At 41.3% G+C, this 25,656-nt stretch overlaps 1 protein-coding gene across 1 annotated transcript in view; it reads left to right on the forward strand.

Annotated features, from left to right (window-relative positions):
- Positions 1-25,656, forward strand: part of ipo11 (importin 11) — a 245,623-nt gene that overhangs the window by 6,134 nt on the left and 213,833 nt on the right. Inside the window, exons 2-4 of the mRNA XM_046346795.1 lie at positions 13,719-13,868; positions 17,493-17,593; positions 19,675-19,747. Coding sequence (XP_046202751.1) covers positions 13,731-13,868; positions 17,493-17,593; positions 19,675-19,747 — 312 coding nt within the window. The 5' untranslated portion in view covers positions 13,719-13,730. The remainder of the gene's footprint in view (positions 1-13,718; positions 13,869-17,492; positions 17,594-19,674; positions 19,748-25,656) is intronic.

Below are 25,656 nucleotides of genomic sequence, written 5' to 3' on the forward strand. Positions count from 1 at the left end.
CTTGCCTGATCTGTGCATTTTGGTGGGTAGCCCTCTCTTGGCAGGTTTGTTGTGGTGCCATATTCTTTCCATTTTTAAATAACTGATGTAATGGTGCTCTGTGGCATGTTCAAAATTTCTGGTGTTTTTTTTATAGCCCAACCCTGATCTGTACTTCTATACTTCTGGTGGTGCCCCTTGCTTAGTGGTGTGGCAGACTCTGGAGCCTTTCAAAACAGGTGTATATACTGAGATCATTTGACAGATCATGTCACACTTAGATTGCACACAGGTGGACTTTATTTAACTAATTATGTGACTTCTGAAGGTAATTGGTTTCACAAGATCTTATTTAGGGGATTCATAGCAAAGGTGGTGAATACAGTTGAAGTCAGAAATTTACATACACCTTAGCCAAATGCATTTTAACTCAGTTTTTCACAATTCCTGACATTTAATGCTAGTAAAAAATGTCCTGTCTTAGGTCAGTTAGATCACCATTTTATTTTAAAGCATGGTCGCAAATGGGTCTTCCAAATAGACAATGACCCCAAGCATACTTCCAAAGTTGTGGCAAAATGACTTGAGGACAACAAAGTCAAGGTATTGGAGTGGCCATCACAAAGCCCTGACCGCAATCCCGTAGATAATGTGTAGGCAGAACTGAAAAAGTGTGTTTGAGCAAGGAGGCCTAGAAACCTGACTCCATTACACCAGCTCTTTCAGGAGGAATGGGCCAAAATTCACCCAACTGATTGTGGGAAGCTTGTGGAAGGCTACACGAAACATTTGACCCAAGTTAAACAATTTAAAGGAAATGCTACCAAATACTAATTGAATGTAAACTTCTGACCCACTGGGAATGTGATGAAAGAAATTAAAGCTGAAATAAATCATTCTCGCAACTATTATTCTGACATTTCACATTCTCAATCTTTTGAAGCTAGGGGGCACTATTTTTATGTTTGGAAAAATAACGTTCCCAAAGTAAATGGCCTATTTCTCAGGACCAGATGCTAGAATATGCATATAATTGACAGATTAGGATAGAAAACACTAAAGTTTCCAAAACTGTCAAAATATTGTCTATGAGTATAACAGAACTGATATTGCAGGGGAAACTCAGGAAGTGCCTCTTATTTTGAAACCCTTCTGTTACTATGCATGCCTATCCTCCATTTAAAGGGATATCAACCAGATTCCTTTTTCTCTGGCTTCCCTAGGTGTCAACAGTCTTTAGACATAGTTTCAGGCTTTTGTTTTGAAAAATTATTGTGAAAGATCACATTGGGTAAGTGGATAGGTGGGGGCTCTCAGAGTGAGTTTTTGCGCTACAGAGTAAAGCCGCCATTGTTCCTCCCGCTGTTATTGAAAAACCTACACACTCGGTTGATATATTATCGAATATATATTTTAAAAACTACCTGAGGAATGATTATAAAAACGTTTGACATGTGGACATTGTGAAGACTATTTTGAATTTCCGTCTATGTTGTCGTGACCGCTCTTTCCTGTGGATTTCTGAACATAACGCGACAAAACGAACGGAGGTATTTTGGGTATAAAAATAATCTTTATGGAACAAAAGGAACATTTGTTGTGTAACTGGGAGTCTCGTGAGTGAAAACATCCGAAGATCATCAAAGGTAAACGGGTAATTTGATTGCTTTTCTGATTTTCGTGACCAAGCTTCCTGATGCTAAGTGTACATAATGCTATGCTAGGCTATCGATAAACTTACACAAACGCTTGGATTGCTTTCGCTGTAAAGCATAATTTCAAAATCTTAGACAGGTCGATTAACAAAAGGCTAAGCTGTGTTTTGCAATATTGCACTTGTGATTTCATGAATATGAATATTTTTTAGTAATATTATTTGACTGTTGTGCTATGCTATTCAGCGGTTGCTGATAAAAATGATCCCGCGACAGGGATGGGTAGCGTCACTTGAGGATATGGAGACGCTAGCGTCTCAACTGGCCAATTGCCTGGGGAAATGCAGAGCACCAGATTCAAATATTATTCTATAAAATTCAAACTTTCATTAAATTACACATGTAAGATACTCAATTAAAGCTACACTCGTTGTGAATCCAGCCAACATGTCAGATTCGCTTTTCAGAGAAAGCATAAGAAGCTATTATCTGATAGCATGCACCCATCTGAACCAGTAGTAAACAAAAGAGCTAGCGTAGCAGTCGCTACACAAAACGCTGAAATAAAATATAAAACTTGCATTACCTTTGACGAGCTTCTTTTGTTGGCACTCCAATATGTCCCATAAACATCACAATTGGTCTTTTTTTTCGATTAATTCCGTCCATGTATACCCAAAATGTCCATTTATAAAGCACGTTTGATCTGGAAAAAAACAGCTTGTCAAAACACAACGTCACTACAAAACATTTCAAAAGTTGCCTATAAACTTTGCCAAAATATTTCAAACTACTTTTGTAATACAACGTTAGGTATTTTTAAATGTTAATAATCAATCAAATTGTAGACGGGGCAATCTGTATTCAATACAGCAAGTAAACAAACCATGCACCTTTTTTCGTCTTGCGTAACTCTCAACAGTGTAACGTTGTTCCAGGATGTGCTTCTTCTTCGTTGCACAAATTATTAACTTCAACCAAATTCCAAAGACTGGTGACATCCAGTGGAAGTCGTAGGAACTGTAAAATGGTCGCTATCAAATATCCCTTGGGAAAGGCAACTAAGGGGACGGTCAGAGGCACCAAAAAAAAAATCTGAACAGTTATTCCTCTGGGTTTTGCCTGCTACATAAGTTCTGTTATAGTCACAGACATGATTGAAACAGTTTTAGAAACTTCAGAGTGTTTTCTATCCACACCTACTAATCCTATGCATATAATATATTCCTGGCATGAGTAGCAGGAAGTTGAAATTGGGCACGCTATTTATCCAAAAGTCAAAATGCTGCCCCCTATCGCTAACAGGTTTTAACTTCCTGACGTCTTGAGATGTTGCTTCAATATATCCACATAATTTTACTGCCTTATGAAGCCATCTATTTTGTGAAGTGCACCAGTCCCTCCTGCAGCAAAGCACCCCCACAACATGATGCTGCCACCCCCGTGCTTCACGGTTGGGATGGTGTTCTTCGGGTTGCAAGCCAAACAGTTCTATTTTTGTTTCATCAGACCAGAGGACATTTCTCTAAAAGTAACATCTTTGTCCCCGTGTGCAGTTGCAAACCGTAATCTGGCTTTTTTTGCTGAGCGGCCTTTCAGGTTATGTTGATATTGGACTCGTTTTACTGTGGATATCGATACTTTTGTACCTGTTTCCTCCAGCATCTTCACAAGATCCTTTGCTGTTGTTCTGGGATTGATTTGCACTTTTCGCATCAAAGTACGTTCATCTCTAGGAGACAGAACACGTCTCCTTCCTTAGCGGTATGACGGCTGTGTGGTCCCATAGTGTTTATACCTGCCTACTATTGTTTGTACAGATGAACGTGGCATCTTCAGTCATTTGGAAATTGCCCCCAATGATGAATCAGACTTGTAGAGGTCTTGGGGCTGATTTATTTTGAGTTTCCCATGACGTCAAGCAAAGAGGCACTGAGTTTGAAGGTAGGCCTTGAAATACTTCCACAGGTACACCTACAATTGACTTCAGGTCAATTAGCCTATCAGAAGCTTCTAAATCCATGACATCATTTTCTGAAATTTTCCAAGTTGTTTAAAGGCACAGTCAACTTAGTGTATGTAAACTTCTGACCCACTGGACTTGTGATAAAGTGAATTAAAAGAGAAATAACCTGTCTGTAAACAATTGTTGAAAAAATGACTTGTGTCATGCACAACGTCGATGTCCTAACCGACTTGCCAAAACTATAGTTTGTTAAGTGGTTGAAAAACAAGTTTTAATGACTCCAACCTAAGTGAATGTAAACTTCTGACTTCAACTGTACATATGCACGCACGCACCACTTTTCAGTTTATTTTTTAGGATTTTTTAAAATGACTTTTTCCCCCTTTTCATGTCACCAATTTTGAGAATTTTGTTTTTGTCCATCACATAAAATCCAAATTAAAATCAATTTAAGGTACAGGTTGTAATGCAACAATATAGGAAAAAAGCCAAGGGGGATGAATGCTTTTGCAAGACAATTTATGATGAAATCCTGGTTGAGTGAAATGACAAATGAACAACGAAACAGCACAGCAAGTAAGTTTTTTAAAATTTTATTTCACCTTTATTTAACCAGGTAGGCAAGTTGAGAACAAGTTCTCATTTACATTTACATTACATTTACATTTAAGTCATTTAGCAGACGCTCTTATCCAGAGCGACTTACAAATTGGTGCATTCACCTTATGACATCCAGTGGAACAACCACTTTACAATAGTGCATCTAAATATTTTAAGGGGGGGGGGGGTGAGAAGGATTACTTTATCCTATCCTAGGTATTCCTTAAAGAGGTGGGGTTTCAGGTGTCTCCGGAAGGTGGTGATTGACTCCGCTGTCCTGGCGTCGTGAGGGAGTTTGTTCCACCATTGGGGAGCCAGAGCAGCGAACAGTTTTGACTGAGCTGAGCGGGAACTGTACTTCCTCAGTGGTAGGGAGGCGAGCAGGCCAGAGGTGGATGAACGCAGTGCCCTTATTTGGGTGTAGGGCCTGATCAGAGCCTGGAGGTACTGAGGTGCCGTTCCCCTCACAGCTCCGTAGGAGCTCCGTAATTTTACAATTGCGACCTGGCCAAGATAAAGCAAAGCAGTTCGACAGATACAACGACACAGAGTTACACATGGAGTAAAACAAACATACAGTTAATAATACAGTATAAACAAGTCTATATACAACGTGAGCAAATTAGGTGAGAAGGGAGGTAAAGGCAAAAAAGGCCATGGTGGCAAAGTAAATACAATATAGCAAGTAAAACACTGGAATGGTAGTTTTGCAATGGAAGAAAGTGCAAAGTAGAAATAAAAATAAATGGGTGCAAAGGAGCAAAATAAATAAATAAAATACAGTTGGGAAAGAGGTAGTTGTTTGGGCTAAATTATAGGTGGGCTATGTACAGGTGCAGTAATCTGTAAGATGCTCTGACAGTTGGTGCTTAAAGCTAGTGAGGGAGATAAGTGTTTCCAGTTTCAGAGATTTTTGTAGTTCGTTCCAGTCATTGGCAGCAGAGAACTGGAAGGAGAGGCGGCCAAAGAAAGAATTGGTTTTGGGGGTGACCAGAGAGATATACCTGCTGGAGCGTGTGCTACAGGTGGGAGATGCTATGGTGACCAGCGAGCTGAGATAAGGGGGGACTTTACCTAGCAGGGTCTTGTAGATGACATGGAGCCAGTGGGTTTGGCGACGAGTATGAAGCGAGGGCCAGCCAACGAGAGCGTACAGGTCGCAATGGTGGGTAGTATATGGGGCGTTGGTGACAAAACGGATTGCACTGTGATAGACTGCATCCAATTTGTTGAGTAGGGTATTGGAGGCTATTTTGTAAATGACATCGCCAAAGTCGAGGATTGGTAGGATGGTCAGTTTTACAAGGGTATGTTTGGCAGCATGAGTGAAGGATGCTTTGTTGCGAAATAGGAAGCCAATTCTAGATTTAACTTTGGATTGGAGATGTTTGATATGGGTCTGGAAGGAGAGTTTACAGTCTAACCAGACACCTAAGTATTTGTAGTTGTCCACGTACTCTAAGTCAGTGCCGTCCAGTAGTGATGTTGGACAGGCGGGTAGGTGCAGGTAGCGATCGGTTGAAGAGCATGCATTTAGTTTTACTTGTATTTAAGAGCAATTGGAGGCCACGGAAGGAGAGTTGTATGGCATTGAAGCTTGCCTGGAGGGTTGTTAACACAGTGTCCAGTGAAAGTGAAAGAAATAGGTTTTGATGATGATTTACTGGTAATGGGGACATATGTAAATGCCACAGAAATAAATTTTTAGTCAGTGTGGTGTGTGTGTAACCTCTATTTAAGTTTAGAACAAATTCATATTTACAATGACGTCCAAACCCGGATGAAACTGGGCCAATTGTGCGCCGCCCTATGGGACTCCCAATCACGGCCGGATGTGATACAGCCTGGATTCGAACCAGGGACTGTATTACACCTCTTGCGCTGAGATACAGTGCCTTAGACCACTGTGTCCGTGTGTGTGTGTTAACTATTTAACTGTCTTTGAATGCTTAAAAGGCCTTTACATTTTAATATCGGTATTGTTTGTTTTGGCAAGGAATATATCGGATATTGGTATCGGCCAAAAATGTAATTTCAGTGCATCACTAATTTAAATGGTGAAATCTGACTTCCTGATTTATCAATAACCAAGGGCTGGTTCAGGAGGACCATGAATAACGGGCAATAGGTGCGAGTGGATGTGTTTCATCCTGCCACAGGTCTTGATTAGAGGTCGAGCGCTTATGATTTTTCAACGCCGATACCGATGACTGGAGGACCAAAAAAAGCCAATACCGATTAATCGGCCAATTAAGAAAAAATTTATTTATTTATTTGTAATAATGACAATTACAACAATACTGAATGAACACTTATTTTAACTTAATATAATACACCAACAAAATCAATTTAGCCTCAAATAAATAATGAAACGTTCAATTTGGTTAAAATAATGCAAAAACAAAGTGTTGGAGAAGAAAGTAAAAGTGCAATATGTGCAATGTAAAAAAGCTAACGTTGATGTTCCTTGCTCAGAACAGGACAACATATGATAGCTGGTCGTTCCTTTTAACATGAGTCTTCAATATTCCCAGGTAAGAAGTTTTAGGTTGTAGTTAATATAGGACCTTTTCTCTATACCTTTTTGTATTTCATAGACCTTTGACTATTGGATGTTATTATAGGCACTCTAGTATTGTCAGCCTCATCTCGGGAGTTTATAGGCTTTAAGTCATAAACAGCGCTGAGTTTCAAGCTTTGCGAAAAGCTGCTGGCAAACGGAGGAAATTGCGGTTTGAATGAATGCTTACGAGCCTGCTGCTGCCTACCACCGCTCAGTCAGACTGCTCTATCAAATCATTGACTTAATTATAATATTATAAACACACAGAAATATTAATATGGCCATATCCGGAAACTATAATTTCGAAAACATAACGTTTATTCTTTCTGTGAAATACGGAATGTTCCGTATTTTATCGAACGGGTGGCAATCCTAAGTCTAAATATTGCAGTTACATTGCACAACCTTCAATGTTATGTCATAATTATGTAAAATGTTGGCAAATTAATTACGGTCTTTCTTAAGAAGAAATGGTCTTCGCACCGTTCGCAACGAACCAGGCGTCCCGAACTGCTGCATATACACTGCTTACACTGAACGAAAGAGAAGTGACACAATTCCAAGCACTGCATTGATTATATGCAACGCAGGACAAGCTAGTTCAACTAGTAATATCAACAACCATGTGTAGTTAACTATTGATTATGTTAAGATTGATTGTTTTTTATAAGATAAGTTTAATGCTAACTAGCAACTTACCATGGCTCCTTGCTGCCTGCACTCGCGTAACAGGTGGTCAGCCTGCCACGCAGTCTCCTCGTGGATTGCAATATAGTCAGCCATAATCGGCATCCAAAATTGACGATTACCCATTCTTATGAAAACTTTAAAATGGCCCTAATTAATCGGTCATTCCAATTAATCGTTTTACCTCTAATCTGGGGACCCGTACCAAATCTTTTCAGTCTCCTGAAGGGGGAAATGCATTGTCGTGCCCTCTTCACGACTTTCGTGTTGTGTTTGGACCATAGTAGTTTGTTGATGTGGACACCAAGGAACTTGAAACTGTCGACCCGCTCCACTACAGCCCTGTTGATGTGAATTGGGGCATGTTCGACCATCCTTTTCCCATAATGACAACCTATTTACGGCTAACATTGTAGCTGTTTAAAGCTAATTCCCTGCAGTTCTGCACATTTTGCCGTGGCTTAAGCATTCCGAGTGACTCAAACATAACAACATCTGTGGGGGCCCTATGCCATAATAAAAATACTCCTGAATGCAGATTTTATTTTAAATTCTCTGACTGTCTAGCTTTTATTTTTTCTTTCAAAGATACTCTTACTTAAAAATGTATAGTTCCATTTATCTTTTCAACATTATCTGGTTTTAGTCATTTAAGTTTACACTGGAAACGCTTTTCCATCTCAATTAGTTTCTTCTCTAAAAATAAGTAAATACATGTGTTTTTTTGGCAGTGAATTTAAATGCAATTTTCAGACATGACTCATTGCTAACAAGCATGTTTCCTCTTACACTTGTTTCCTCTCCTTGAATCCTCTTCTCACTTCCATCTGACTGAGTAGGAAGTGAGTGAATGTTTGGAGAAGGTGTCGAGGAAAGGCTATTGAGATTCAGCTTGGGTTAGTTTAAAACGTGTTGCAATATGCTGCTGTATGATATGTATCACTTCTTTGTACTGAGTTTAGTGTCTATCACCATAGGCTACTCTGTAGGCCTACACAACAGCATTCTCTCTTGTTTGGTGTTTTGGATTCGAATTTCTTCATGCCTCTAGATGGCAGTCTAGCAAAGCTGATTTCCTTACTGCATTCGCCTTCCCCTGCACACGTTGCGCTCGGATCTCTCTGTTCTTGTAGCTTTATGACACAAGTACTGGTGTACAAGTGGCTTTTATCCATTGCTGGAGATATGCAGTGTTGTGTATGAATTTCAAAGGGATATGTACATAAAACGTGAGGGCGCATAGCTTTGTGTGTGTGTGTGTGTCATAATATTTTTCCCTGAGAAAAAGTACTTTATCTCTCATAGCTAACTTTTTTTATATACATCTCCCATTTGGCACGTCTTAAGTATCTTTGCCATAGATGAATAGTGTAAACTTATAATTATATTTGCTGACATCCTACAGTAAAATTTTGGCACCAGTAGAGTAGCTATAGAAACCACGTCCTTCCGCTAACATGCCTTCCCCAATGTTGGTTATAAGCCGGTACTTAAATTAGGTAAGCGTCTATCATGTTACCATTGGTGTATTAAAATGAGTTAGAGTGACGTCACCCTATCCCCTTAATAATCCCCCCTCCTGAATCCAAATGTTTGACATGGGCAAGGATCAGTAACCTTTTATGATCACACTTTCTCAATGTAGAAGCGACGGTCATTTTTCATACTTTGGTTATTATACTTTGATCTGGTTGAATCGAAATATCATAACATTTCATGAAATTTCTGATTTTGACTTTTCATTGCCTTTAACTCCTCACATGTATCTACTCTAATTAAATCGCAGCGATATAATTCCACCACAGCTTCCCGTGTTTATAGGGTATTGTAAATGGCCATTCTGTGCCTGTTAATTACATTTCAGTTGATAGCGCTCTTAGCTGCCTTAAGGAACTCACTATTGTTTGCCCCACCTATGCTATTAATATAATTATATCAAGCTAATGTTTTGCTACATGTGTCCACAAGCGTAGTAATCTTGTGCACATTTACCTGAATTCTACGACTAGCTCTGCAACTTTGAATCCAATCAGGAAGCCTATTGTGGCTATCTCATCCAGTTCGATTGACTCTTGTCACCATGGATACTCCTGCTGTTTTCAAGCCCCGCAGAGGGCTTGGACTGTTACATATAAATGTGTGAAGCCTGATGTCTAAACTGGACTTTCTGGATGGATGTCTGGGTGCATGACACTAGCCCAGAAGTTCTGGTTATCTCACAGACCTGGCTGAGTAATTTGATTATGGATAAGGATGTTGCCATTGTGAACTACAACATTTTCAGATGTGATGGGCAAAAAAGGGGCTATTTATGTAAGACCTTTTATGTCATAATGCTTTCTTAAGTGTCCATAAGCCAAAATATTTATATTTATTGCTGTGGTCTACTGTGTAAGTGGAAATTCTCACCCCAGGCATTCTGTCATAATGTGTTATGCAGAGCTTTTTTTAATACTAGCTGCATACCAGACACTGTTTTGCCACATCCATTTTTACCTCTGGTTGATAAATATGCCCCTTTCAAGCGATTGAGTCAAAAAACAAACTAATCCATGGTACTATCCTGTACTCTGACACCTGCTCGTTGAATGTCTCATTCTAAAATGATGGGCATTAACATGGAGTTGGTCCCCTCTTTGCTGCTATAACAGCCTCCACTCTTCTGTGAAGGCTTTCCACTAGATGTTGGAACTAGAGGTCGACCGATTAATCGGAATGGCTGATTAATTAGGACCGATTTCAAGTTTTTGGTATTTTTGGACACTTATTTGGCCAATTTTTAAAATTATTCTTCTTTTTTTAACACTTTTATTTAATCTTTATTTAACTAGGCAAGTCCGTTAAGAACACGGCCAAGGAACGGTGGGTTAACTGCCTCGTTCAGGGTCAGAACGACATATTTTCACCTTGTCAGCTCAGGGGATCCAATCTTGCAACCTTACAGTTAACTAGTCCAATGCTATAACCACCTGCCTCTTGTTGCACTCCACAAGGAGACGGCCTGTTCCGTGAATGCAGTAAGCCAAAGTAAGGTGCTAGCTAGCATTAAACTTATCTTATAAAAAACAATCATAATCACTAGTTAACTACACATGGTTGATGATATTACTAGTTTATCTAGCTTGTCCAGCGTTGCATAAAATCTGACTGAGCATACAAGTATCTGACTGAGCGGTGGTAGGCAGCGGCAGGCTCGTAAGCATTCATTCAAACAGCACTTTTGTGCGTTTTGCCAGCAGCTCTTCGTTGTGCGCTATGCATTGCGCTGTTTATGACTTCAAGCCTATCAACTCCTGAGATGAGGCTGGTGTAACCGAAGTGTAATGGCTAGCTAGTTAGCCGGGTGCGCGCTAATAGCGTTTCAAACGTCACTCGCTCTGAGACTTGGAGTGGGTGTTCCCCTTGCTCTGCATGGGTAACGCTGCTTCGAGGGTGGCTGTTGTCGTTATTTTCTATCTGTAAATGGTATTCTTAATCAAGCTATATATTTGTTACTGAATTACCAATGTTATTTATATAGCTTGTAGGTCCCATAAACCAGTTTTAAAGGAATTTGTAATGACTACTTTGAATGGTACACAAATTGACTTCCTTCCATCCTAAAAATATCTTGGTATCTTGGTATATGATGACAAACTGTCATGTTACTGAGCTGGTGAAGAAGTTTAAGTTCAAGGTCTGACTTCTGTTAATAGGAAGGAAATTGTCCACGCCATTTTTACGTCTATTTTAGATTATGGGGATATTATCTATATGCATGCAGCAGCATCTCAACTTTAACCACTAGATGTTGTTTTCCAATGTGCCATTTGATTTATTACTGGTTATAGAATCAAAAAGTGGTTTGGGCGTCTATGTAACGAGATAAACTTCCTGTGTGTCTATCATCATTAATTCAATTTAGACTTATAAATGATCAAACCTGGTCTCAGGCTACATAACACCGGGGGCCCCTTCGGCAGATTTGAGTTTTTTGACATGAACATTTTTAAATATATTTTTTTACTTACATTTTTTTTACATTTACATTTAAGTCATTTAGCAGACGCTCTTATCCAGAGCGACTTACAAATTGGTGCATTCACCTTATGACATCCAGTGGAACAGCCACTTTACAATAGTGCATCTAAATATTTTAAGGGGGGTGAGAAGGATTACTTTATCCTATCCTAGGTATTCCTTAAAGAGGTGGGGTTTTAGGTGTCTCCGGAAGGTGGTGATTGACTCCGCTGTCCTGGCGTCGTGAGGGAGTTTGTTCCACCATTGGGGAGCCAGAGCAGCGAACAGTTTTGACTGGGCTGAGCGGGAACTGTACTTCCTCAGTGGTAGGGAGGCGAGCAGGCCAGAGGTGGATGAACGCAGTGCCCTTGTTTGGGTGTAGGGCCTGATCAGAGCCTGGAGGTACTGAGGTGCCATTCCCCTCACAGCTCCGTAGGCAAGCACCATGGTCTTGTAGCGGATGCGAGCTTCAACTGGAAGCCAGTGGAGAGAGCGGAGGAGCGGGGTGACGTGAGAGAACTTGGGAAGGTTGAACACTAGACGGGCTGCGGCGTTCTGGATGAGTTGTAGGGGTTTAATGGCACAGGCAGGGAACCCAGCCAACAGCGAGTTGCAGTAATCCAGACGGGAGATGACAAGTGCCTGGATTAGGACCTGCGGCGCTTCCTGTGTGAGGCAGGGTCGTACTCTGCGGATGTTGTAGAGCATGAACCTACAGGAACGGGCCACCGCCTTGATGTTAGTTGAGAACGACAGGGTGTTGTCCAGGATCACGCCAAGGTTCTTAGCGCTCTGGGAGGAGGACACAATGGAGTTGTCAACCGTGATGGCGAGATCATGGAACGGGCAGTCCTTCCCCGGGAGGAAGAGCAGCTCCGTCTTGCCGAAGTTCAGCTTGAGGTGGTGATCCGTCATCCACACTGATATGTCTGCCAGACATGCAGAGATGCGATTCGCCACCTGGTCATCAGAAGGGGGAAATGAGAAGATTAATTGTGTGTCGTCTGCATAGCACTGATAGGAGAGACCATGTGAGGTTATGACAGAGCCAAGTGACTTGGTGTATAGCGAGAATAGGAGAGGGCCTAGAACAGAGCCCTGGGGGACACCAGTGGTGAGAGCGCGTGGTGAGGAGACAGATTCTCGCCACGCCACCTGGTAGGAGCGACCTGTCAGGTAGGACGCAATCCAAGCGTGGGCCGCGCTGGAGATGCCCAACTCGGAGAGGGTGGAGAGGAGGATCTGATTGTTCACAGTATCGAAGGCAGCCGATAGGTCTAGAAGGATGAGAGCAGAGGAGAGAGAGTTAGCTTTAGCGGTGCGGAGCGCCTCCGTGATACAGAGAAGAGCAGTCTCAGTTGAATGACTAGTCTTGAAACCTGACTGATTTGGATCAAGAAGGTCATTCTGAGAGAGATAGCGGGAGAGCTGACCAAGGACAGCACGTTCAAGAGTTTTGGAGAGAAAAGAAAGAAGGGATACTGGTCTGTAGTTGTTGACATCGGAGGGATCGAGTGTAGGTTTTTTCAGAAGGGGTGCAACTCTCGCTCTCTTGAAGACGGAAGGGACGTAGCCAGCGGTCAGGGATAAGTTGATGAGCTTCCCTGTCTCCCTAAAAACAACCAAATCTGCTGGGATGTAGACGTTATCAAATGGGTAGTAAAAACATGAAACATTTAAAGTTATTTCAGGCAATGCTGAGAAATAATTGAAAGTCGTGCCGTACAGACAGAGAGCTGTATAGCCTATTTCTTCGGGGAGTATCATTGTTAGTTCTTCTGAGTAATATTGGAGATGGACTCGGTACTCCCTTTTTGAAATTTACAAGTCAGGCAGTTTCGACTGTAGGATTGACGGAAATCATTCTAAGTTGCAGATGGTGCTGCCCTCATGAGGACCAGGTGTGTTGCTCTGCTGTGTCAGGCTGTGCCTGCCTGCGTCATTGGGACTACCATTCTAGCCTCTGAGTGATTTTACTTACAGTGTGATCTGTTATAGAGCGAGAGAGGACCGTGATGATGGAAGGAGGGGAGGGATGGTGGGATGAAGAGGCATGTAAAGATCTCCTTGGTTTATTTGTCTATTTGTGCAGGCATAATGTCTGCCTTGTGCCTTCTACAGAAGTTTAATCATTCTCACTTCTCACTGTTTCTCTCTCTCCCCTCCTCACACTCTCTTCTTCACCCTCTGTCTCCATCCCCTCTCCCTTTCATTCTCCTTTCCCCCTTCTGTTCCACCCCTGTCCTCTCTCTCGCTCTCTAACCCCCAGGTATCTCTAGGTATGGATATGGAGAGTGCCAGCTCGGTGGTCCTACAGGCCCTGACCCAGGCCACCAGTCAGGATACCGCTCTACTGAAGCCTGCTGAGGAGCAGCTACGACAGTGGGAGACACAACCTGGCTTCTATTCTGTACTGCTGGTATGTCTAACACACACAGGCAAACACAGGCACCAATGTCTATACTGGAGCTTACCACACATCATCCATTGATTTGTGCAAAGCTTTGAGTTCCTCAAGTTAAGATTGTTCCCCTAATTATTACATGATGGATAGGATATGGGCCAGAAAGTTTTGGGTCAATTTATGCAGACATTTTTAAAAAGGTAGGCCTTCTGTGGGCCCAACATGCTTCTCTTGTGGTTTTGGATCATCTTGATTTATGCAAAGCTGTGGGGATGGGATACTATATGCAACTGGGTTCTCAAATGTCAAAGAAGGCTGGATGTCAATAATAACAACAGCAGCGGCAACGGCATCGGCGATCAGCTTGTGTGGTTTCCATATATAATATCTGTGGGCAGTTTTGCCCTGATTACAATCACTACTAACAAATCACCCCACCCTCTCACTACAATAATTAAAAATTAAATAAACAAATGAACAGGAATGGTAGAGATAGTGACAGAGAAATAGATGGGATGCTCACTGGTGCTCAGCTGTACACTAACCTTGACTGTCATTATCTCATTGTCACATTGCATTCGTCCCTGTCACAAATGATAGACCATTAGGTCACACACAATGCCCCAGTCTAGCCCAGGTTTATGTGTCACTGTGCTGCTGTTAGAGCCATGGGGTAAACCATAGTAGCAGGATACTGTGTGTGTGTGTGATACTCCACAGAGGCTGTAAAGAAATCTAATCTGTCCCATCCTCCTTACCATCTCTCCTCATTCAGTCAGTGTACTGTAGATGGTCTTTGTTGATCTCTATCCATCAGCTATCCAATACCTTGTTACAGTAGGTGGTTGTTAGCCACTCCTAGGGTTGCAAAGCTACCCGTAATTTACCAACGTTTCCAGAATATTCAGTAATTTTTCGAAACAACAGAAGATCTATGTCAATCTCTTTTAAACGTAAGCTCCCGAGCGGCGAAGCGGTGTAAGGCACTGCATCTGTGCTAGAGGTGTCACTGCAGACCCTGGTTCGATTCCAGGCTGTATCACAACCGGCCGTGATTGGTTGTCCCGTAGGGCGGTACACAATTGGCCCAGCGTCGTTAGGGTTTGGCCGGGGTAGGCCTTCATTGTAGATATGAATTTGTTCTTAACTGACTTATCTAGTTAAATAAAGGTTAAATAAAAAATAAAAACGTTAGTAATTTATACTTGAATAACATTTTTTTATTTTCATACATAGTATACATTTTACAGTGCATTGGGAAAGTATTCAGACCCCTTGACTTTTCCACATTTTGTTACGTAACAACCTTATTCTGAAATGTATTAAATAGTTTTTCCCCCTCATCAATCTACAACCAATACCCCATAATGACAAAGAAAAACAGGTTTTTAGACGTTTTTTTGTTTTTATTTTGTTTTATAAATTTGCTATAACATTTGCATAAGTATTCAGACCCTTTACTCAGTACTTTGTCGAATCCCCTTTGGCAGCGATTACAGTCTTCTTTCCGAATGCACTGCATCTTTGTCCATGACCTTATGGTTCAAGAGAAAATAGCCTAATTAATTTTAAAAGCATCTAATCAACAGAGGTATTCTTTTCTATGAACTCTTCCAACTTGACTTTTTTCACAAAAATGACAATGACAAAACATTGACAGCGAATACATATTGACATAGTAAAAAACAAACAAACACAAAATATACATTTGTATTCACTAAGTTGATAGTTTATATTTAGGTTAATGTTTTTTTGCGGCTTTGTATTTATTTTAAAATCACAATATTTCATATATTTTACATGTGATGAGGCCACACAGATGGCCAGAGATTATTACAGACACCTGTGATAGTCTGAAGTACCCAAAGGGGCCACTAGATTATGTAAAATCCTTGAAAGATGCCAAAATTCAGGTAGTTTAATGGTAAACTTTTGAAAGTTTCCAGTAATATATCCTCCCTTTGCAACCATAGCCACATCAGCCACTCAACTGAGGCTGCACTGCCAGGTTCTGCTTTTTTTACCCACAGAACAACACCGTTTGAATTGCTCTGAGCCTAGAACTCTGCTGTATTCAGACAGTCAGGACTGAGTTAATAACAGAGGACATTGTTGTACTCTGCCCCCACTCACCCCTGTGGTTCGCTACTCAACGCAGCGTCACCCTTCAATTCGCCTGCTGAGAGAAGTGTGTGTGTGTGTATAGTGGAGTGTGGCAGCACTCTGCTGTGATTGTCTCAGTCTGGCGCCAGGTGCGTACTCCAGACTGCAAGCTCCCAGCATGCCCCTCTCATGCACCCCCACCTCCCCCGAACTCACATCGGGTGCTGGTACATCTTTTTTTTAATGAGCCCAAAGTTTGGGTTCTCGCTCTGTCACTCCAAAAAACCTTGCAGGACAGCTAAGATAAGCAGACAGCCATTGTGGCTTTATTAACCTCTCTTGGGTAGGGAGCAGTATTTTGAAGTTTTGATGACAAACGTGCGTAAAGTAAACTGCCTGTTACTCAGGTCCAGAAGCTAGGATATGTATATTCCTGGTAGTATTGGATATAAAACACTCTAAAGTTTCCAAAACTGTTAAAATAATGTCTGTGAGTATAACAGAACTGATATGACAGGTGAAAACCTGAGTAAAATCCATCCATAAAGTGGGATATTTTTGATGTGGGTACTTTTCTATTGAATGCCTATACAATATGTATTTGAATAGGACCCAAATTCCAGTTCCTATGGTTTCCACTAGATGTCAGCAGTCTTTAGACATGGTTTCAGGCTTGTATTCTGAAAAATGAGGAAGAATCCGAACATTCATTCAGTGGACTCTAAATGAACCAGAGCTGTTTTGAGCGTGTGACCGATTGCGCACCATTCGTTGTTTTTCTTTTCTATTGAAGACGCTATTGTCTGGTTGAAATATTATCAATTATTTGGTCAATAGACAACCTGAGGATTAATTATAAACATCTTTTGACGAACTTTACAGGTACTATTAAGATGTTTTCGTCTGCATGTCGTGACTACCTTTGAGCCAGTGGATTACTGAACAAACGCGCCAACAAGTTTTTGGGATATAAAGAGGGACTTTATCGAAAAAAAAAAACATTTATTGTGTAACATGGACTCTTGTGACTGCTGACATATGAAGATCATCAAAGGTAAGTGATTACGTTTATCGCCTTTTCTGACTTTTTAAATTATTTTACCTGGTTGTAAAATGTTTGTATGCTTTTGTAAGCAGGGCACTGTCCTCAGATAATCGCATGGTATGCTTTCGCCGTAAAGCCCTTTTGAAATCTGACAAAGTGGCTGGATTAACAAGAAGGGAAACTTTAATCCGATGTATAACACTTGTATATTTTGAATGTTTATTATGAGTATTTCAGTGTTTTGAATTTGGCGCTCTGCAATTTCACCGGATGTTGGCCAGGCGGGACGCTACCGTCTGTAAGAATGCCCAATTCCAAACCAGACCCTAACCCAAGAATGTAAGCACTTTGTGTAGTTTCTGAAAGGACTCCTTGGATAGCTGTGAAATTCCTGCTGCAGCCAAGGACATTATCACAGTGATTTTAAATAATATTGATTCCTCCCACCTACTAAATTATTTAAACGCTGCCCTGTGTTTTCTGTCCTCTAGAATATCTTCAACAACCACATGTTGGATGTTAACGTCCGATGGCTTGCCGTGCTCTACTTCAAAAACGGCATCGACAGGTACTGGAGGAGAGTCGCGCCAAAGTAAGCCTTCTCTCTTTTTCTTCTCTTGCTTCTTTCCGTTCTTCTCGCCATTCTTTTCACTTTCCTTATGGTCCTGTCTCGTCTTCTCTGTCATCTCACCATTTTACGATAAAACAAATATTTCCCCACACCTGTTACACCTCTCCCATCATCACGTTTCAGTAGTAATGGCAAGTTCTGCCAATCGATTGGGCTCAGCTGTGTGTGTTTTGTGAGCTCACATTGCTATTCATTGGCGCCATTCTCTTAAGTCCATCTGTTGTAGGCCATACTGATAGTATTGTACAGACACAACCTATGGAATGGTAATTCTCCATTGACACCTATGAGATTGCTGACCAGCTTAATGTTTCAAGTTCACCTACAGGTCCACAGAACAAAGACTATTTTTAACCACCTCACCTCAAAGACAATCATTTCTGCTTCTGCAATCTCCAGCCTTCTTTTCTTTTGTAGGTGTGGGTAATTCATTATAATTTGTCGAACAAAGCCGCTGCCACCTCTGCTTGCTGTGGAAGGTGCAATGAACTCCTGGCCATTGCTTTGCGCTTAATGCACCCAGTGCCTACAGAAGTTGCCCAATTTACTGGGGGAAACTATCCGAGGGCTTGTCGCACAAACTTCTACCGGGGTTAGGATCTCTGCTACTTTGTATGGGATGTGGCAACTCTTCCCTTCTTCACATTACACTTCACTTAATCCCCTCTTCTGTTTCTCTTCCACAAGGATGAGACTCAATCAAGCCCTCCCTCTTCCTTTCCCTCTTCCCCTCTCTCCTGCTTCAATTCCTATTTTCTCATCCACCGCTGCCTCCTTCCCTTCCTCACTCTTCTTAACATTCTTACCTCTCCATGATTCCCCCTCTCTCCCGCTTCCTCTAACAATAGAACCGCTGGGCCTCGAGGGACCTCCTTCAATCTAATGAGCAGTCATTCTGACTGCAATATTCTATACCTGTAATTAATACATTTCATATATTAAATGCTATTGAAAAGATTATAAATTGGTGTTTTATGAAGGCCATGGATAAAATTAGAATACCATTTTTATATCAAATAACACAATAGCATTTTTATTAGTTTTACTGTAGGCTATATGTAAAAACCAAAAAACACATTGTGTGGACTGATATAGGGTACATACCGTTTTTTGAGATTAGAATTAGAACAGATCAATACAATAGACTGGCTCGCCATGTTCTTCATTCACAATTGGTGATTACATAATTATGCATAGTTCGCTTCCCCTCACTCAATTCACCCATTCTCTCCATCATACCTTACTTCCATTTATTTAATCCATTATGTGTGAAATTAGTTTCAGTTTTGAGTTAATTATCAAGGTGATCATCAGCCGGGTACTGCACTTTCAAATGTGGGGAGAAGTAGGGGCAACGGGGAAAAACCATTCAAAAAATGACTCCAGTTATGTTTGTGATATTTAAGATTCTAACAACGACAGTGTTATATGGACTTATTTAGGAATAGTCAAGAACGGAGGGGGGCATGACTTTAAAAATGTTTAATTTATGAGCAGTCAAAATGACTGCTTTAGCAGTTCTAGTGTTAGCCTGGAACAGTGTATACAATAGCTCCATACAGGGACAGAGCTATCCCTCACTGCTGCACTCTGTCATCTTCATGTTGTATCAGCCCTCTATATTAAAGCCTGCGCTGTGGCGCTAGCTCTCTCCCTGGGGAAATTGGATTCAAAGCAGAAGGCGTCTCTCACAGGATATCAGCTGGGTGCTGTGTCAGGCAGTTGATAATGCCATGGCTTTCCTCTCCCTCTCAAATGGAAGGGTGTGGAAATGTAATAATACTAGGGTCATTCTCGCTGACCGCCTCACTAAAGAAGCAGATGGTGATATTTGACAGGAATTGCACACGGTCAATGTGCCTCCCCCTCCTTTCCTCTGGCATATTGAGGCCTCAAACAATTCCATCAGAGTGGAGAGCGTTTCTGATAACACATTTGAAGCAGTCAACTAATTCAAAATGGATATTGAGTATTGAAAAGATGTTTGCGTTGATGTTTGGCATTATTTTGTAACCTAGTTCTGTGTGTGTGTGTCCGTCCAGTGCTCTGTCAGAAGATGAGAAGACGTCGCTGCGAGCTGGCCTGATCACCAACTTCAACGAGCCCGTCAACCAGGTCAGTCATTTTTTTGCGCGAGCTGTCAATCAATGACTCGTCCCTTTCGGAGCATCATTTCATCGACAACCATCACTAAGTAGAACACTCCCAAACAGCTTTCCAGTATGTCCATTTGGCTCTGTCTTGAGAAGTGGCCATACTTCAACAGGGATCCCTACCTAGGGATACCTCTCTACTAGTAGCAGTGGCTGTCTGTGTTCAAATGGAGAGCATTTCAGCCATTCTAGCCCCTTGTGTCTCACCTGTCTCTTCCTCTCTCTGTCACCCCTCTGGAAAGGAGGTTGACTCGGTCAGCAATCTGCCGTGATCCAATGATGTGTGTGTGGTCTAGAGTTAATCTCCCCCTAAGGCTGCATATAGTGTAACCTTATGACACATCACCACCAAATGCCTCAGAGAGAGTGTGCTGCATGCATGCACAAGCAAAAATCCAAAATGAAGAGAACACTCAGCTTGCCATAATGCATCTTGATCAATGTCCCTGTTCTCCCTCTGCTATGACTGTAATGCAGATAAGTGAGTTTTGCCCGATCACACCAATTATCTTCACATACAAATACGATTCAGATTTATTGCCATCTGTGCAGTCAGTGCAGTGACACTTCTTACAGAAGCTTATTGGCCCATCTTCAGTCCCTAGCAAGATATCAAATGTTATTTCTCACATGCTTCGTAAACAACAGATGAAATGCTTCCTTACGGGCCCTTCCCAACAACGCAGAGAGAAAGGAAATGGAGAAATAATAGGAAAGTAATAACACGTAATAATGAATACGATAACTTGGCTATATACAGTGCCTTCGGAAAGTATTCAGACCCCTTGACCTTTTCCACATTTTGTTACGTTACGGCCTAATTCTAAAATGGATTAAATAAATAAGAAATCCTCAGCAATCTAGACACAATACCCCATAATGATTGAAAATAGTTATATTTTTTCCCCCAAATGTAAATAAAAAACATACTTTATTTTACATAAACATTCAGACCCTTTGCTATTAATACAAATTGAGCTCAGGTGAATCCTGTTTCCATTGATCATCCTTGAGATGTTTCTACAACTTGATTGGAGTCCACCTGTGGTAAATTCAGTTGATTGGACATGATTTGGAAATGCACACTCCTGTCTATATAAGGTCCAAAAGTTTACAGGGGAAGTTTGAGCAAAAAAAGTCATGAGGTCAAAGTAATTGTCTGAATCTCCTCAAAACCATTTGCTGATTGATTAACTAAGCATTAACTAAGCATTAACTAAGCATTAACTAAGCATTAACTTCCTGATATTTTCTTTCCTCATGAAGCCATCTATTTTGTGAAGTGCAACAGTCCCTCCTGCAGCAACACACCCCCACAACATGATGCTGCCACCCCTGTGCTTCACGGTTGGGATGGTGTTCTTCAGCTTGCAAGCCTCCCCCTTTTTCCTCCAAACATAACGGTGGTCATTATGGCCAAACAGTTCTATTTTTGTTTCATGAGACCAGAGGACATTTCTCCAGAAAGTATGATCTTTGTCCCCATGTGCAGTTGCAAACCGTAGCAGTGGCTTCTTCCTTGCTTAGCAGCCTTTCAGGTTATGTCGACATGGGACTCGTTTTACTGTGGCTATAGATACTTTTGTACCTATTTCCTCCAGCATGTTCACAAGGTCCTTTGCTGTTGTTCAGGGATTGATTTGCACTTTTCGCACCAAAGTACGTTCATCTCTAGGAGACAGAACGCGTCTCCTTCCTGAGCGGTATGACGGCTGCGTGGTCCCATGGTGTTTATACTTGTGTACTATTGTTTGTACAGATGAACGTGGTACCTTCAGGCATTTGGAAATTGCCTCCAAGAATGAACCAGACTTGTGGAGGTCTAAACTAAAAACAATTGTATGAGGTCTTTGCTGATTTCTTTTCATTTTCCAATGATGTCAAGCAAAGAGGAACTTAGTTTGAAGGTAGGCCTTGAAATATATCCACAGGTAAACCTCCAAATGACTCAAATGATGTCAATTAGCCTATCAGAAGCTTCTAAAACCATGAAAACCATGACATTTTCCAAGCTGTTTAAAGGCACAGTCAACTTAGTGTATGTAAACTTCTGACACAGAGAAATAATTGGTCTGTCAACAATTGTTGGAAAAATGACTTGTCATGCACAAAGTAGATGTCCTAACCAACTTGCCAAAACTATAGTTTGTTAACAAGAAATTCATGAAGTGGTTGAAAAACGAGTTTTAATGACTCCAACATAAGTGTATGTTGACTTCAACTGTACCTGGCATTTAATTACTTTCTAGGAATAAGGTGATTTCAGCAGAAATGAAATTGACAAACTCCTTATCTGAGAGTAAAAGGGGTTAAAACGCCATTGATAAAACAGGAGGTCGCTGGGGAAAATCTAGTTCAAGCATTCATGGTGAATGGTCAGAAGTAAAAATACTCTCATAAGTACACCTCCGAAGGCAGAAGTTTTTTGTCCAAAAATAAGTAATCAGTGTGGGAGTATGTTTGATGAACATGAGAAAAAAATGAATATTGTCTATCTGTAGAGTGTAGGAAACACCAGGCCTCAAACATAGCATATTTCTGAAGAAATGATTGAATAAGTAGGGCACATTTAGATAGGCCTGTAGTTCTTTGTGAGGACTTGTCAAGAACTGGGGACATTGTACAGTTGACCCCCCCCCTAAAATCAATAAATGGGAATCAAAATTGGGTTTAGCAGAAAAAAGGAAGAAATTAAACTTGTCATCCCAATTGGGAGCATAATGACGAGCCAAAACAAGAGGGGTAGAAAACAGTTTACCAGTTACTATGACGTATCGTCCCTAAGGACGATAATGGCAGCACCAAAATGGCAGCACCTCTTGATTTACTATGAAAGTTAGAGTGGAACACTTGTCCAACCCAGTCCCTACGCATCCTAAAGTGCTCACCAGTCCTCAAGTGAGTCTCTTGTAGAAATGCAACATTTGCGTTCAAACCGTTTAAGTGTGTCCGCACCCTCTTACGCTTCACAGGGTTGTTAGCCCCTTTGATGTTCCACGAAATGTACCTGATCGTATTATTTCGGCCACCCTGAGCACCCCCATTATACAACCCTGTGATTAGAGCATAGAGTGGAAAAGCAATGAATACCCAAAAACCCCAGAATAACTTGTCTAAAAAAACAACTAAAAAGATAATGATAACATTAGAACTGAACAATTCAACCTCCTTCCTCCCCACAATCATCTCCCCCGATCCCAAACAATTCCTCCCCAAACGAGGTACAAGCCTAAATAGAACATGTTCTTGGCCCAGTATGTCTGTGAGAGTGCGGTGTTAAACCCAAACCCACAGTCCCGCTCTTTAAAGTCGTGTTTTGTGTTCGTGGATCAAGCAGCAAAAAGAGAAAAAAAGAGAGTGCACAATCGTAATTACAAAAGTACCACTTGTAGATAATATAATTATATTCCCAGTCTTATAACAGGCATTGAGAGAGAAAATAAAATAAATAAAATGTATCACGGCTCTCAACCAAAAACCTAATTTGATGTAGGCAAATCGTAGTAAGACTATTCAAAAATAATAATTGTCTGGTTGGACAATAAGACAACTTACAGCCAAGACCCAAAAATGTGTGTGCAACGGTGAAAGTTTGCTGGGCATAAATGACATTCAAAACCTTTAAAATTGAAGCGAAGACCCCCAAAAACGTGTAGCCTCAGAACATTTTCTGTTTACTGGGTCGGTATAAACAGATGCAGTGAAGCAATAACCAAAAATATTTTGAGTCGCTGAGGCACTATGTAAACAAACCAAATAGGTGAATGAGACAGCCTGGAAACAAAGGAGTTAAGTAAAACCTTAATACATTGAAATTAATATGACTGAATGCTTGTAAGGCAAGCACACTAGATGATATCAAATGAGCTTGAGTGGGCTCACCAACTCCCCAACTGTACAAGAATAGTACGTTTTCACTAAACATAGTTGTACCACAGGTGGGCTACTTACTTACTATCCGCAGTTTGCAAGCAACAGTTGCTGATCTATGGGCAAATTCAAGACTTCTTGATGTGACGTTGAATGTGAGCCATACCCTCATCCGGAGAATCAAATGTGTAGTCTTTACGATCATGAGAAAGCCATAGACGGGCTGTGAATCTCAATCCATACTTCACACCTGGATGGTCCTGTAGTAGTCGTTTGGCCTGCCCGAAACTGCGCGCTGCCTGGAAACAGTGGGGGAGTAGTCCCTCCAACCACTCTGACATCGATGCAAATGCAATTGAAAATCACATCAAACACACATCAAAACATGAGCATGCTTTTAAAACTCAGTTAGGCTACATTTTTTGACCTCACTGTGATGATCAATTTGAAGAAATAGTTCAACAGCTGTTTGAAACTGAGTGGAAAACATAGTAATTGTGGATGTTCTTTGAAAGCCAAACGCAATGAAATGGACAGCGCTTTCTAAGGGGATGATTAATTCAAAGCGTTTAACCTCTGGGATATGTGGGACGCTAGCGTCTGGGATATAGCGTCCCACCTGGCCAAAAGCCAGGGAAAATGCAGAGCGCCAAATTCAAATCAATTACTATAAAAATCAAATGTTCATTAAATTACACATGCAAGATAGCAAATTATAGCAAGCTACAAGCTTAGCACACCTGTATTTGGGGAGTTTCTCCCACTCTTCTCTGCAGCTCCTCTCAAGCTCTGTCAGGTTGGATGGGGAGTGTCGATGCACAACTATTTTCAGGTCTCTCCAGAGATGATTGATCAGGTTCAAGTCCGGTCTCTGGCTGGGCCACTCTAGGGCAGGAATAGTGTTGGCCAGGTGATGAGCGGTGCCTGGTTTCATCCCCTGGTCCTGATTGGTTCAGCTCACCCCCACTTCTTAATGCAGATGGAACCGGTGTTCATGGGACCTTAAGGTGAACCTGTTGCAGTCAACACAAGAATTGGTTGGGCACTCCAAGGGCCTTCCAACTTCCTGTCCAATTCCGGCAAGGAACAACAGTGCCTGTTCACTTCCACCATCTCCTGTTCAGATGACCTCAATCGTCTATGAATGACAGGTGCTTCCTTTTGGCACAACCTGCAGCCTCTTTTATGCCACATTCGCCTTGCAGCAACATGTGTGCGATCATAAGGATTGTAATGAGGATGTGCTACAGATGGTGGAACATGCCTTCTAAGTCGACAATTGCCTGCACAGCCTCCCTGAATACCAGGAAGCACGCCAGCTGGTGAACAAGTCAAGGACTCTGCTAGCCACAGAAGGATTTGAGATCAGCCAATGGGCGAGTAATGTCCCAGACGTTGTTGAGCATCTCCCTAAAGAAGCAAGATCTGTGAGCACAGAACTGTGGCTCTCCCAAGACCGTGTGGACCCTGAAGAGCCCGCGTTAGGACTCCGATGGCACTGCCCGACAGACACATTGGGGTACAACGGGTGGAGCTGATGCCCACCATGAGGACGCAGACCTCCCTTCGTAGAAAGGAAGATGGAGGCTTTTAATAAGTTTGGATTAGTTACACTAATTCTGGTGTGGATGGATAAAAGCCCATTACATTTGAATTTAGAATCATCTAAATGTAATTTGATGTACCAGAACCTTTTATTGATGTACACGTTTTTTTCATTTTGAGATTCCGGTGAATTATTTTTGTTTCTTTTCATGTGTTCTACCAATTATTATTGGATTATTCACCATGGCAACCAATTGTTAGTATAGAAATGGATCTTATTTCTCAGTTATTTCTCAGGGATAATTGTGCGTTTTTTAACCAAATGTAAGTCAGAACAAATACTTATTTCACTTTTATAATATTCCTGTTGCTGCTGTTATCTGTAAATACAAGATATTTGTATGTAGAGGAGTAACTTTCTTCACGAGTTCTACTATTTTGTACAATTGGAATTAG

This window comes from Oncorhynchus gorbuscha, linkage group LG04, assembly GCF_021184085.1.
Source record: "Oncorhynchus gorbuscha isolate QuinsamMale2020 ecotype Even-year linkage group LG04, OgorEven_v1.0, whole genome shotgun sequence".
NCBI lineage: Eukaryota > Metazoa > Chordata > Actinopteri > Salmoniformes > Salmonidae > Oncorhynchus > Oncorhynchus gorbuscha.